The 15,536-nt window shown below is 40.1% G+C and overlaps 1 protein-coding gene across 7 annotated transcripts in view; it reads left to right on the top strand.

Annotated features, from left to right (window-relative positions):
• The window catches only part of ubap2b (ubiquitin associated protein 2b), a 44,307-nt gene that overhangs the window by 4,181 nt on the left and 24,590 nt on the right, over positions 1 to 15,536 (top strand). For 2 of the 7 annotated variants that reach the window (XM_079636730.1, XM_079636731.1), the window contains exons 5-14: positions 114 to 258; positions 415 to 492; positions 8,914 to 8,974; positions 9,064 to 9,140; positions 9,467 to 9,519; positions 9,600 to 9,670; positions 11,224 to 11,410; positions 14,261 to 14,465; positions 14,668 to 14,903; positions 15,058 to 15,245. In XM_079636730.1, the coding sequence (XP_079492856.1) occupies positions 114 to 258; positions 415 to 492; positions 8,914 to 8,974; positions 9,064 to 9,140; positions 9,467 to 9,519; positions 9,600 to 9,670; positions 11,224 to 11,410; positions 14,261 to 14,465; positions 14,668 to 14,903; positions 15,058 to 15,245 (1,301 nt within the window). The remainder of the gene's footprint in view (positions 1 to 113; positions 259 to 414; positions 493 to 8,913; positions 8,975 to 9,063; positions 9,141 to 9,466; positions 9,520 to 9,599; positions 9,671 to 11,223; positions 11,411 to 14,260; positions 14,466 to 14,667; positions 14,904 to 15,057; positions 15,246 to 15,536) is intronic. The other 5 variants (XM_079636732.1, XM_079636733.1, XM_079636734.1 and 2 more) reach the window with 3 other exon arrangements.

Raw genomic sequence — 15,536 nt, forward strand, 5'->3', positions numbered from 1 at the left:
AATACTAGTGATTAAGCTGCACCAGATCTTTAATAAACAGATATGAGTGTAATAAATTCATGTACTGATTATGTTTTGAAATATTCGCATGCTGTGCTAATTTGATTGCACAGGACTCATGGGAGACAGTTGGCAAGAAGAAAAGTGTTGGAAAAGAAGGGACTGCACCAGAGAGCAGAGAGAAAAGAGGAGAAAGGGAAAGCAGAGGCCGCGCGGGTTCAAACAGACGCGGGCGAGGGGCCAGCCGCAACCAGGAAGGTGTGTTTCTGTGCGATTAGTGTGTACATGTCCTTACATGCATATGTTTGTGTTCTTGCCTGAGGCGGAGTATCTAATGGCTTGCATAATAATGTTGTTTTGGTGATTTAGATATCAGTTTTATGAGCATTTCTTGTTCTCGGCCATTGTTTTAAGGGCGATTGGAAGAGAATGGGTTTGATTCGGCTCCAGGAGAGAGAGGAGGAGATCGTGGGCGCAGAGGAAGAGGGAGAGGTCAGAGCATTATTCTCACTCCAAGACATTACTGCTCACTAACACACTGCTGCCCCCTGAAGTGGTTTTTAAGTTGATTAGCTGCATAAAAAGTATCACTCAAAAATAATTTATTTTAAGTATAACATACACTACTCTTCAAAAGGTTGGGGTCAGTAAGACAGTACAGTTCTGCTCAGAAGTTTACATACTGCTTGAAGAATATGCAAAATGTTAAAAATATTAACAAAATTGGGATCATTATTTAATTATTACTGTCCTGAGTAAATGTCTTCACATAACTGATGTTGACTTTATTTTGTGCCCAAGACAAAGTAATAACTGAATTTACACGCATAAACCGGTTCAAAAGTTTACTTGCCCATGAATCTCAATACTGCACGTTACCTGGATGATTAACAAGTTTTTATGTTTTGTGATAGTTCTTGTTTGTCCTGAGCACTGTTCTCCAGAAAAATCCTCCAGGTTCCTCATTCTTTGTTTTAGTTTTAGTTTTTTGTTACATTTTTAGCATTTCTGCATATTTAAACTAGGCTTGCTGTAATACTCGTGTTACCGGTGTTCAGCCGCAACTCCGGTTACATCACTTGCCCACCGCGGTACCGCCCCCACCATTTTTTTTTTTTCGAAATAAAAATAATTTAGTTCAGTTAGAGATCAGACACTACAACTTAAAAACTGAATGTGTCTGCTCAATGCAGCGTGAGCCGAACGAGAGTCGCAGCACATATCAGCAGAAGGAGTCATTACATTAATCACTAGAGTCATTAGTTGACTGACAAGACGATAGTTGAAGATTTGGAAATGTAAAAGTGCCTATTTGGCAATATTTTGGATTTAAACCTAATGCTAATACGGAACCTGCAAATGATTAGTTGTTTTACTAGTTGTGTTTTTCATTGAGAATAATAATGAACCCACCATTTAAGTAATTGCCTCCCCGAATTGGCGCTAATTCAAGAAACAAATGTAAAATCCGCACAGACATTCGTAACGGTGTGTGTCCACTGGCGTTTAGCAGAGCGACATAGGAATTAATTGAAAACGCTTGCTTTGCTCAGCACTGTTGTTGTCACGCGTCGATTAACCGGTAGGAAGATTTCCTCATTGTCACATCCCTAATTTAAACCCTTTTCACCAGTGACTATGATTTTGAGATCCTTCTATTCACACGGAGGACAATTGAGGGACTCAAATTTATTCAACCCTCATTGCAAATCAGGTTTATTGGCACAATTTACAGACTTTCAGTTGTTTGCCTAATTAAGGGCTTAATTAGTTGCACCAGGTGTGCTTGAGCTAGAACACATGAAATATCTGAACTGGCTAGGTTTGTCACGTTTAACTGAAAGTCAAAAGAATGGTCCAAAAAGTTAAGAGAAGATATCATCTCCCTTCACAAACAATGAACAAGATACAAAAAGATAGAAGGCTCTAAATGTTTCTAGAGACACCTTTGGAAGCATAGTTCAAGTTCAAAGTTAAAGGAACAGTGGTTACACTACCTGGACGGGGTAGAAAATGGAAGCTATAAACGGCTGCAACCAGATCTGAGAAGGCAGGTTCAGAAAAACCCTTGAGTTAATGCAAAAGACCTGCAGCAAGACTTGATGGCAACAGGCACTGATGTTTCAGCTTGCACAGTAAGGCGCGTACTAAACGAATGCAGTTTCTATGCGAGAACTCCAAGACGTACACCACTACTGACCCAAAAGCAAAGAAAAGACGGCTCCAATTTGCTCAAAATCATATAAATAAGCCACAGAACTTTTGGGATTCTGTTCTGTGGAACGATAAAACAAAACAGGAGCTTTTCGGCCCCGTGGATCAGCGGTATGTCTGGAGGAAGAAAAATGAAGCATACACTGAAAAGATCACTCTTTCTGCAGTTAAGCATGGTTGTGGCTCGGTGGTGCTCTGCGGCTGCTTTGCATCCTCTGGCACTGGAAACCTGCACCTTGTGGAAGGCAAGATGGATTCATTGAAGTATCAGGAAATCCTAGGAGAAAACGTCATGCCGTCAATGAAGCTTGGGCGTCATTGGACCTTCTAAATAGACAATCCCAAGCATACCTCAAATTCCACCAAGGCTTGGTTGCAGAAGTTCTGGAAGATTCTACAGTGGCCGTCTAATGTGAACCCCATAGAAAATCTCTGGTGGGATTTGAAGGTGGTTGCAGCACGCTAACTCAAGAATATTACTGAACTGCAGGCCATTGCTCATTAGGAATTGGCTAAGATCTCTGAATCGCTGCCAGAAGCTGGTGTCTGGTTATACATCTCGTTTGCAGCAGGTCATAACAGCAAAAGGGTGTCCTGAACAAGGAAGTAAAATAATAGAGATAATATATCCGAATTCAAGTTGCTTTCACGTTCGCACAAATCGCACCACAGTTCCAGCAGCTGCTCACTCTGTTTCCTCCACTATTTGTAGATGCATTTCGTCCAAAGAAATGCGTTCTTCAGTGCTGTAGTTAGGGATGCACCGATACCAGTATCGGTATCAGGCCCAATACTGAGATCATGTACTCTTACTCGTAAAAATGCCCCGAAACCAACAACGGATACCAGACAGCGTGTGAACAGTGTTTGTGTCCAGACAAAGAAACATGGACAACAAGCGCAGTTAATTGAGCGCGCGGCGAGAGGGACGCACGAGCTGGTCGAGCGCATCCCTTTTTTTTTTTTTACAGACATTAGTGGAAAGTTTGTAGTTTAGTCAGATGTCAATGGCAAAGAAAGTAAAGCGAGGCATGTTGCTTATTTACGCTAACTAGAGAGAGAGAGCACTTGTTATTTGGATTAAAACTAAATCGCATAAGTAAAACATGAACTGTTACCTGATTTATGTATAACGAGGGATTCCCTACATAACAGGAAGTGTGCCAGTCAAGAAGTTCCACGAACGCAAACATTCAAAGCGCGTCCCCCGAAAACCAGTGTCTCGAATTGAGTTGTCTTTCACATATCTTGCTTGTATATACATAGACAGTATATTCAAATGGGGTCCGTGCCTTCGGTCATTTATTTAACCAGGAAGGTCCCATTGAGATACAATATCTCTTCTACCAGGGAGTCCTGGTCAAGACAGGCAGCACAAAACAAAAAGTGAAAATTAGTACATAACACTACATAATAAACAAACGAAAAATACCATATCTTAAGGGGGCAGCAGTCTAATAAACCTGCTGCTGTGTTTTAAAGGGGTCATGACATGAGAAACCAAATTTGCCTTGATCTTTTGGTATATAAGAGGTCTTTGTACCATTAAAACGTCCTGCAAGTTTCATAGCTTAAGACGTCCTCCCCATTATAAACGAATCATTTATTTAATCAAGCTCTAAATACAGCTCGTTCTGGATCCATGGTAAGAAGTGACGTCACGGTACGAAGTGACGTACCAGCGTTTGCATAATGACCGCCTCCAGCAGAAGACAGTTACGCTTTAAGCGCAAGGCAACTACGCTCATTTCGTATCGTTGTCGCGCCCGCGCGCTGCGCGCCTCACAAGTGTTCAGTTGACGGACAGCAAGTGGGTCTGTGTGTACAGGGAAATTACGATGCCACGCAGATGTGCTGTTCCTGGCTGTGGACAAACAACATCTGTGAATACGCTGCGAAAGATCCAGTCGTCAGGGAAAAATGGATGCACTTTATTTTTTGCGGACGTCTCAGTCACGGCAGTGTTAGTTTAAGCGTGTGTTCTATACATTTGAAGGATGACGGTTTTGAGCTTTGCCAGAAAACTGTTGCTCAAAGATAAGTCCGTGCCGACTATTCTGGGCTCAACATCGACGACGCAAACTGTAAGTAATGTATTTAAAACTTTAAACTACTTTTTAAATACGCTGAAAGATCCAGTCGTCAGGGAAAAAATGGATGCACTTTATTTTTTGCGGACGTCCCAGTCACGGCAGTGTTAGTTTAAGCGTTTGTTCTGTACATTTGAAGGATGACTGTTTTGAGGGAAAAAATCCCAATATGATGCTTGGCTTTGCCAGAAAACTGTTGCTCAAAGATAAGTCCGTGCCGAATATTCTGGGCTCAACAACGACGACGCAAACTTACTTTTTACCATGGCTAATATAAACACATTTGTATAAGAGAATCTTGAAAATATGTCGCCTTTCTAGTAGGCCTACATGTGATAGAAAATAAAAAACGTTGCCTTTATCAATGCTGCATCTTCAAATATGGCCTGTGCATGCATTTTTGTCCGTGGTACACCCTATCATTTCATTGGAATTAGTTAAATAATGTTAAACTGTTAGCTAATCCGTTTTCAAGTGTCTCGGGTTAATTTTTTTTTATTAATTCAAAATAGTTTCACTTTCCATGTGGACACGGGCTGATCCAGTCTTCGTTGTTGTGGTGATCGTTCATTTTCCTCTGATTCCGGCTCAAACATAATAAGGTTTTATCATTGCAAGAGCCATCGCTTGGCATGCATCACCCGCTACTAAACAGTTGCGCCGAATCCGCAAATGTTCTGGCTGGGGGCGTTAATAATGATGCATAGGCACTGACGTTAGCCAATCATAACAGTGGGCATTAACACTGAACTCTTAAAGGGGAAACACCCCCAAAACAGACTGTTTGAATCAGAGGATGAGAAACAGGGTGGGAAAAGGTCATAAATCACTACATTTTAAAAGTTTTTTGTAAAAAAAACTATAGTAATACTATATTTGCACCTAAGGGAACATAATAATGAAATAAAAAAAACCATGTCATGACCCCTTTAATGTGAATCAAAAAGGCTACCTTTTGTAACTTTACAAAAAGATCCATCTATATTTAATTTATTCAGTAATGAGTATGCAGTGGGGTTTTTCACATTTGATTGATTACTGTAGTGTTTGTTGTAGTTAGTGTTGTTTTTGGCGGCCTGTTTTAATTTGTTTTAGGGTAGTTATTGTGTCAAGCTGTCATTTTAGTTTTTGTTAGTTTGTCAAGTTCATACTCTTTTTAGTCTAGTCAAGTTTTAGTCGACAAACTGATGACATTTAGTTATAGTTTTAGACATTGAAAATTTTATTTTAGTCTCTTAAGTAATGCAATTCTATTTAACCCAGTCAATATAGAATTTCAAACAAGGTTATCTAATTATATTTAGGGCTAAACGTTGGCAGTTTTTTTACCACCTGGTGGAATAATGGACCAACTACTGGTGGTGGTTGGGGGGTTGTACTTTTCTGATATCTTCATGTTTTCTACTTGATGTAAAATGGTCTGAAGGGTGAATTTTATCCTCCACAGGGGCAAAATATTTAGGCTATGTTTGATATTGCGCTGCTAGAGAATAGTGTTGTCACGGTACCAAAATTTCAGTATTCGGTTCGGTACCGATACCTGTGAAAATCCACGGTTCTCGGTACCAATTTCGGTACCAAAGCTAATTTAGATTAAATTTGCATAATATTAAAGTGTATATCCATTTGTTAGATAACATTAGATACAATGACCTAACAATAGTTATATACACTGAAGCAAGTATTCTCCTTATGGTAATTTAAAAATGTAGCCTACTAATACATTTTTAAAATCAAAAGTTGTATCTGTTCATGAACAATCAAGTGTTTGTATTAAATAACATTCACAAACATACATTAATGTTGTAAAAATATATTGTTCACTCAATGTGTTGATGTTAGATAAGGCATTAAGTAATGTTAATGAATGGTATCTTATTGTAGTGTTACCAACTAAACGGGAGATAAAACGTTTTATTTGACTTGACTGTCCTTTTATTCAATTCAAAACTGCGGTCATATTTAAAAGGCCTTTTAAACCAGATACAACCGCACACAATACCACTTTAGGGGCCGTTCACATATCGCTTTTTATGCGTGTGCAAATTCGTTATTTCAAATCTAGGCGCGCGGCTTATAAATAGAAGCATCTCAACAGGTCATGATGTGACAAAAACCAGCGGCCTTTCCGTAACAACATGGAAAGTTCGGCCGAACAGCTGATCATAGCTGTACAGGGCGGCTTTTTATTTATCATCTCAAATAATATATCTAGTAGTAAAGCTAATGCAAGGGCTAGAAATAAATAATTCTTTGATATCTCTTGTCATCATGGAGAGCGCAGTTTGCACCGCTTTCTCATTTCCACAAGCGCGTGCTCTCCCGTTGCGTCTGCCGTTGCTATGCAACCATGAACAGAGGCGCGCCTGCACCTCTTTTGCACGTGCAAAAAATGCGCTATATGAACGGCTCTTTCCTCCTTTCTTGTCAACAAGTGGATTCAGAGCCACCGCATTTGCAGCGCCACCGGTCGCCATGTCTCAGTGTGTTTATGAAGAGGACGCAACTGTGCACCACTCGGACAGCGAACTAATAACCGGATTAACCTGATACTTCGGTACCACCGGTACTTAAGAAAAGCTGGTACCGTAACCATTTAATTTTTTTAGTACCGAAATGGTACCGAAGTACCGGGTCTTTTGACAACACTACTAGAGAATGTGAAACGCGCTTTAGCCTACAACTAAACTTGACACGCCTTAACACAGTTTGTGCTTGTATGTAGCTAAGAATAATTTGACATGCAAGTACAAACATAGGCTATCTGTCCTACAGCGTTTTTCTACTTTACCACAGTAAAGAATACGAATATAATAGGCCAAATTAAAAGCGAACCAATGAAGAAACGTTTTTAATCCACTTAGAAAATGGGTGAGACGTGAGGGAAGATTTGGGAAAAGAAACAAGAGAATCCATGCAGGGATGAGTCACGATTTTTTAATATTCGATTAGTTTATTTAATTATAGAATATCGAATAGGTTCTGCAATTATTCTCTAAAATAAAATCTCCATGTTTTCGGTGCTGATGCGGTGGTGATTCGTTCATGTAACCGGAGGGTGACGCTGCCAATAACGCGCACAACAGCTGTCACAAAGAACCTGCAAAAGTAATTGTCAAATATATCAATGAGACTTTTGAATGGAATAACTAATGGAATAATATTGTTAAATTCGCTGATAAACGGGTGACCAGATCGCAAACCAGAATTCAAAGCCGACAAAGCTTAAATTTCTGGGCTCGCGCACAACTCTCTTATTCGTCGTGACGTTATAACATTTCGTCTCATCTCGTTTTGGTCAACGAAAATGAAGAGACCTTTTAGCGTAGGTTTTATTTTGTAAAAAAAATTCTCATTTTTATTCGTCAACTATATTGCATTCTACATTTAATTTTAGTCATCATCATATGACCAGCATTTACGTTGCGTCTCATCTCGTTTTCGTCAGGTGATAGATTCATTGACGAAGATATTTCGTCATGATTTTCATTGACAAAAGCAACACTAGTTGTAGTATCAAAATTGGAATAAAGAATTTGGAGTAAAGAATTTATATTTGTCTAAATATGTGTACCACTGACCCAATCCTCAGCACTGAGCCCTTCTCGAGCTGCTATAAATGTGCTGTACTATTAAATTAAATTAAAGATAAAATATGATTGGGCAATAGAATGAACAGTGACAGTAACAAGCTCATACAATGCATTTTTGCAGGCTTAATTACCGGTAAGCATGAGAAGCGACTTAATCGATAAGGACTTTTGATTTTGAGAATGTCCAGGTGTAATGATTTTTTCCCATAAAAATTTGAAGTGTTCGATCAAATGATACCTACCTTTTGACTCTCCTTGCTATAGTTTGAGTTGTGAGTCTTTACTTTTCTGTATGTCACTCAGAATCAAAACAACCTTAAATTTGTGTACACGACGCATCCCAATTAATTTAATATAGTCAGTTTGCAGTGTTTGAATCTCGTTTTTATTAGCCATCTACAGGTGTAGAATGTACCAGGCGCATTGAATAGTTGCTTTGTTTGTTCTCATCCTTAACCCTAGATAGTCACACCAGAGAACCTTAATAGAAAACAACCTATTATATTTAATTGTCTACAGTGTAACACTTATCATCATCAGCATGTGTTTGATATTTGGACAGAACTGCGGTAAGTCTACGGTATGCATTCTGGTATCTTAGACTGGGCAGGATGGGGCCTGTTCCTGTGTTGCTATTTGTGTCACTGAGCGACGTTTGTAGGGCACTTCATGTGACGAATGCGTTGTTTAAAGCAGCTGCAACTCGAGAGGGGAAGATAAGAGAGGGAGCAAGAAAAAGACTGGAAAGAGTCATTAGAAGGGGCTGTCATGTCTCTTATGTCATGTCTACATTAATCCGGAGACATTTGAAAACGGCGTTTTCGTTTATAAACGCTCTCCGTCCACACTAGCGTTTTCCGACGTTTCAGTGTGGATGAGAAACTTTTGAAAAACGCTAAATTCACCTTTACGGTGCATGCGTAAATGACAACATTGTCAATCTTGTTTTATTACTTGATTACATTTTTACTTTTTCACTTGTTCTAATTAGTATTCATACTGATGTGTCATGTCAGGTGTAGGAGGCCGAGGAAGAGGCAGAGGAGCTGGAATAAGCAGGTTCTCTCAGGGAATGGGGTAAGCGTAAAAATAAATATAAAAAAATCACAGAACACCTGGCCCATTCTTGGTCATTCTCACTGCTTCGTTTGCTTGTCTTTGACTAGTAGGACGTTTAACCCTGCTGACTGCACCGGCTCTGCTGAGGCAGCGGATCCTGGAAATGAGACTACTGAAGGAGCAGGTGAGTGCAGTTTATTGATCTGGATTCTTTAATAGAGCGGAAGTTGGTTCTCTAAAGCTTTTCACTTAATCATATCTGAAGCCATTTTCAGAATAGCATTGACGTCAGTTGAGACTGTTTTTAGTGGTATTGATTTCATACCACATGCTCTGTATTGATTGAAAATCAGAATACTGATCTCATATCCGATTTATGTAGTGCAAGTCATCAGACCAAAAAGCTAAATTTGTGTAAATGAACAAGCATTAAAACAGGGTTTCATATAATTTAATCCTCTGTAAAAAAAAAAAAAAAAAACCATTCTCTAAACTCTGCTGTCCTGTCAGGAGCCTGGAAGGACAGTCTGGAAGATTGGGCAGCTGAAGACTGGAATGAAGATGTGAGTGATCTCATGTTAAAATTAAACTGGAAACCTTGATCGTGATGTCAATGTGTAACGCTCACTTCTCCATTTATCAGCTATCTGAGACCAAAGTGTTCACTGCTTCCTATGCTCTTGGCTCCAAGAACCCCATGCAGCCTGGACAGGGGTGAGTGCTTCCTGTGCTTCAGCACTTTCCAGCACAGAGCTCAGATGTATGGAGGCCTAGGAGTGCGACTTAAAAATAAAAAATTACTTAGGAGTTCAAATGAATTCAATTATTCATATTCAAATGTGAATTTTTAGCTTTAAAAAAATCCCTCTTCAAATTGACAAATGCTCATTTAATTTGTCTAAAGGAACACTAACTTTTGGCCCTCTAGCGGTAAGAAGTTATCCTACTACTCACAACACATTCACTACTAGGCCTAAGAGATATAACCAGTTTAGATGGAAAATATCTCAAGCCGACTAGCTGAAGACGTTACTGTACTTCTGCTGTTACTTCCTTAAAAATAAATTCCAGCACATCTCTAACAACCTATAATGAACAACTTTTCTGTATTTTACCATTTCCTGTATAAACCATCCCGCTAGGTCTAAAATCTAAACACTTATAGTAGTCAATAGTCACTATAGTCAATCAGGGCAAGACAAAAACATGTTTTGGAAAAAGAATTGGTGTATTGACTCGTTTAATTTTGCACAAAAAAAGTTACATAGTGTACTAAAGCTATAGTATACTTTAGAAAGTATTCTGAAGCTCTCGAATTTGTCTTCCGTATATGTACAAAGGCCTTACGGGTTTGGAATGACATTAGGGTGAGTAATTACAGAATTGAATTTTTTTGGGGGAACTATCCCTTAAAGTAATTGGCCAGGTCACGCAAGAAGCAGCTAATGAAGTGGTTGGCGTATAAAGAAAATGCAAATTGATAAAGAAAAGCTATATGTAAGTTTTAAAGGGCAATTTCAAAAATGAGCAGCTTATTACATTTAACTGCACATCTGAATTATAATTTAACAAAATGCATCTTTATTTGTCAGTTTGAAAAGCAATTTATATACATTTTGAAGTAGTATATTTATATCGATGGACCCCCTCGAAATCAAGATGATTCATCTCAAGGGGTTAATGTAATCTCTAATATATAGTACTTTTATTAATTTTTAAGTAGCACACCTAGGATTACAATGGAATTACTTTTTACTCTGTCAGTCACATTTGTCATTACCTATACAACTTGTTTGTACTCTTGTTGGCTCGGTATCGTTTTAGAAATTTCATTTGAAGAGTTTCTGACCAAAGATGCCGACACTTTGTTTTGCCTTGACCACTAAATCACTACGTGATAGAGTCTGGTTTGTCTAGTGCTTAAATGTATCTGTATTAAATGTTCAAGTAGTTTAGAGCAGCAAGTTTAGACCTATATCTCTCTACCTGTGTGCTCTAAAATATTTGGCAAGCATTCAGGTATGATTCCCCTCCCAGCCTTGTGAATTTACAACTTTTATGTTTTGCGATTAAAATAAAACGAAGCACACATCCTTACAACTAAGCAAGCATGGCAGATGAGCAGGCGTATATAAGTGGAGTCCCCTAGAATATCCTCTTATCCTGTGTTGTGGAAGCATCAGAACCGAAGAATAACGCATCTAATGTTTTGCATCAGAGTAATGGCTTTTTTTGTAGTTGTCTGAATGTTTGTCTCTGCTCATCAGGATGGATCTCGGCTCTCTGTTGCCTAAGGTGGCTGACGGCGACTCTGAGCTGGTCGGATTGGAGCCGTCATCCCTTGATACTCTCACCCAGAGCCTGGTGTTCACCAACTCCCAGCAGTACTCCACCCGAGCGCACACACACAGCTACGCTTCTGCTGCTGCTGGCACTTATGCACATGCTGCATCGGTGAGAACACCGGCACACATACAGCACTTGACTCTGCACCTTTACCACCGATTTATACGATTATTCTGGCTATTTTAGTCGTCATTTACACAAGATACACCAATTAAAAAATCCTGATAACAGATTTGGTGCCAATATATACTGTCCACTATTACATAGCATTTTCTTTACAATTTTTTAAATAAGAAACGTCTAAAAGGTAGGGGTGTGCAAAAAAATCGATTCACAGAATAATCTAGATTTTCATTTGCAACGATTTAGAATCGATCTGAAATGTCCAAGAATCGATTTAATAAATAAATAAAATCAGCTGGCTGTTCGCCTCCATTTTTGTAACTAGCCTATACGGGATGTCACCACGCAGCCGGTTTTTGAACGTGAGCGGCAAATCACTAAAACAAAGAGGAAGCAAATATGGATGAGAGAGATCTTTCGTTCCTACCAAAACATTAGTTCCGAGAAAGTTCCAAGTCGGCGGTGGTGTGAACGTACAGTCAGCCGCCAGCTGCAGACCAACGCACACTGCAGTGCTTACGAAACTCCCTGCCAACTCCGAGAGAGCAAAAAAAAAAAAAAAAAACGGTCTATCGCTGCTTCATTGCCAGGTAGCTTAGGGGTACTATTTTTCATTTTGAAAAAAGCACTTTATTTGTTATTTGTTATTCTTTAAGTTACTGAGTCTGACTGAGAAATATAGATGTTTTTTTGTCTTCACCGGTTGCGTTCTACATGATATTTGTGGTAAACTGCAACTTTCCTGGGAAATGCATCTATTTTCAACCATTTTGTATTATGAAGAAGCACTTTATTTTTGTTCCAACTTATTTTATAGCTAGCTACTAATGAATAGCAATTGAGAACCAGACAATGTTTTTTATAAAAGGCACTTCCCTGAGAATTGAACTTAATAAATGTGAAAAAGACACTTTAATGTCTCTGTTTGTCATTCTGTATAGCAAAGCAGATGAGAGTAGATCATGATCAGAAACCCGATTAGAAATCATTATGGATAAAATCGAATCTTTTTGAATTGAAAATCTTTTTGAATCGAAAATCTTTTTGAATCGAAAATCGATTTTGAATCGAATCGTGGCCTCAAGAATCGGAATCGAAATGAATCGAGAGATGGTAAAAGATTCCCACCCCTAAAAGGACCACTGCTTTGGTACAAAGACGGAACCTAAAACGGTTGCTGCTGGAAGAGGTGTTAGTGTGGCCAGCAGGGGGCGCTCACCCTGTAGTCTGTGTGGGTCCTAACGCCCCAGTGTAGTGACGGGGACACTATACTGACAAAGAGCGCCGTCCTTCGGATGAGACGTTAAACCGAGGTCCTGACTCTCTGTGGTCATTAAAAATCCCAGGATATCTTTCGAAAGAGTAGGGGTGTAACCCCGGCATCCTGGCCAAATTTGCCCAGTGGCCTCTGTCCATCATGGCCTCCTAATCATCCTCCTATATATATATACTAATTGGCTTCATCACTGTCTCCTCTCCACCAGTAAGCTGGTGTGTGGTGGGCGTTCTGGCGCAATATGGCTGCCGTCGCATCATCCAGGTGGATGCTGCACATTGGTGGTGGTTGAGGAGACCCCCCCTTCTATGTAAAGCGCTTTGAGTGTCCAGAAAAGCGCTATATAAATGTAATGAATTATTATTATTATTATTATAAAAGTCCCAAACTTAGTAAAACGATGTATATTGAATGGCATAGTTTTTACTTGATTAAAGTCCCTGTAAAGGTAATTCTAAAAAAAAAATCTAAACACATTATAAATGTTAGAAATGTATTGCTAAAACATATTACAAAGACTGTGAACTGCGAAGTACTGAATTGTGGAGTTAGACCGTTAAACAGTTTTTCACCATTGCTATTTTCCGGATTTTTTGGGCGGGGCTAAAACGGGGGCTCGATGACGCACTGGAGCCCCTGAGCTGCTGGACACGCCCCTACTTGATGACGCACTGGAGCCCCTGATGCTGGCCGCGGCGCTCCCTAACAATATAAATAGAGCACATTCGCATCAGTTTGGCGCTCAATCGCGAGTTACTGTCAGTCAGTACTATTATTAGTTACTACAGCCTACAGTTTGCTAGTTAGCTATGCCTTCGTCACTACTACCTGGATGCGATCACGTACGAAACAGATCGGTGTCCTTATTTAAATTTCCTAAAAACGATCACATCAAGAAGAGGTGGATTAATTTTGTGAAGAGCCACCTTGATGGAGAGCTGAGGATCACCACCAAAACCCGCCTCTGTAGTGATCATTTTACACGGGATAGTTTTATAAACTTTCGTCGGAGACAACTTAACTGGGATGCTCTGATAATCCGCTGTTACTGGTGAATGTGGCCGAACCGACTATCTCCCGCCTCGGCCTTCATCCTCCCGTCGCGCCGACAACTGTGCCATCCTCGGCAGTGCGTGCCCACCAATGAGGGTAAGCTGCCTTGTGTGCTTATGTTATAATTATAAACCTAATAAGCTGCTAGGAGCATCCATTCCGGCTGTAGCGGTGACAGTTGAGTGTGGCGACGGCAGCTTCCCCGCGAGTGGGCGTGGTTTCAGCGCAGCCAGCGGACACGCCCCCAGCGTTTGAGAGCAGAGACCACTGCTCATTTTTTCAAGATTTTGATAGCTTATTTTATGTACTTGCCGGCTTTTTTTATCATTCAAATTTGGCTGGGTGGCTAATAACATATTTTTCTGTGATATGACAAACTCAGAACACATACTTAATTTTGACTTTACAGGGACTTTAAAATTGGTATTGATAACTGAAATTTTACTGACATTGGTTTTGACTACTGAAATTTCGGTATCATGACAACGCTTACTTTTTCCTTCTAGACCATGCTGGGATCCAGGCTTCCCCACAGTGATGTGCAGAAAACTGAGCCAATCAGCACACCCCGAATCGCACCTCTGTCCAATCAGATTTCAGGGGCCCTGAGCAATGGCTCTGCTTCTGTTGAATCCACTGCTCCGATGCCTATTGAATCCACACCAATGACATTGAATGAACCCAAGGAGACCCCTGTTACAGCAGCTCACCGTGAGTATTCGCATACTGTTTATACTATGTAATGGCTGATTACATGATGTACACATGCAACTGAATGCCATTGACCATTGCAGTCTATATTGTTTTGTAGTTTTACACATCCTTAACACGCTCTCTAATATTTATAAACAAATTCTCTATGAAAGTTCTCTATGAAACAAAAACAAAGACTAATCACATCTTTTGTCTTAAGTGGACCTCAAGGCCCAACCCGACCCATCTCCCATCCTCAGTCATCTGACCCAGCATCAAAATGCAGCACTCCAGTCGGACCTGCCGGCTCAGGCCCGAGACCCTGTCCCTCTTCCCCCGTATGATGAGCCTTCTCCAACACTGAAACCCTTCTGTGAGCCTGTCGTTATCACGGCAGAGCCACCACAACCCAGAAACTTCAGACCACAAAGACGGAGAGTGCCCCCTCCATCTAAGGTAACAAAAGTAAACCCGTAGCACGGCACCCATATTATTGTGTGTGTGCCTTGTAACATTAATTTTAACATTAGCGATTCAATTTGGCAGCCATTAAAGTTTTTAAAGAATTTACCTCATTCATATAGTTTAATGGCTTTTCGTGTGTTGCCAGATCCCCTCTTCGGCAGTAGAGATGCCAGGCTCTGCTGACGTGTCCGGGCTGAACGTGCAGTTTGGCGCGCTCGATTTTGGATCCGAATCCACTGTGGAGAATCTCGACCAATCAGAAAGTAGCTATCAGGAACCTGCAGCTGCTCCTCAGACGCAGTGTAGCTTGTACTCCAAGCCCACCACTATCAGGTCTGTCTGATCACCTGTGTGACACTTCCTTATCCCCTTATGATCTTGTAAACATGCTCATATTTCACCCAAAAATTAAAACTGTCATCTACTCACCCTCATTTTGTTCCAGGCTGCAAGTACACTAAACTGGATGCATTTGAAAAGTGTTTACATTTTTAAAAAAAATCTTCGCCACGCTACTTTAAGCATTTTCCAGAAGTCGCTGAAATGTCTGAAAACATTCCTGTACTGCGTATGTGGAAATTGTAAGAAGCTTTGACATGCGTTTTTTCCACCAGACATTTATTT

The sequence above is a fragment of the Phoxinus phoxinus genome, assembly GCF_949152265.1.
Source record: "Phoxinus phoxinus genome assembly, chromosome: 15".
NCBI lineage: Eukaryota > Metazoa > Chordata > Actinopteri > Cypriniformes > Leuciscidae > Phoxinus > Phoxinus phoxinus.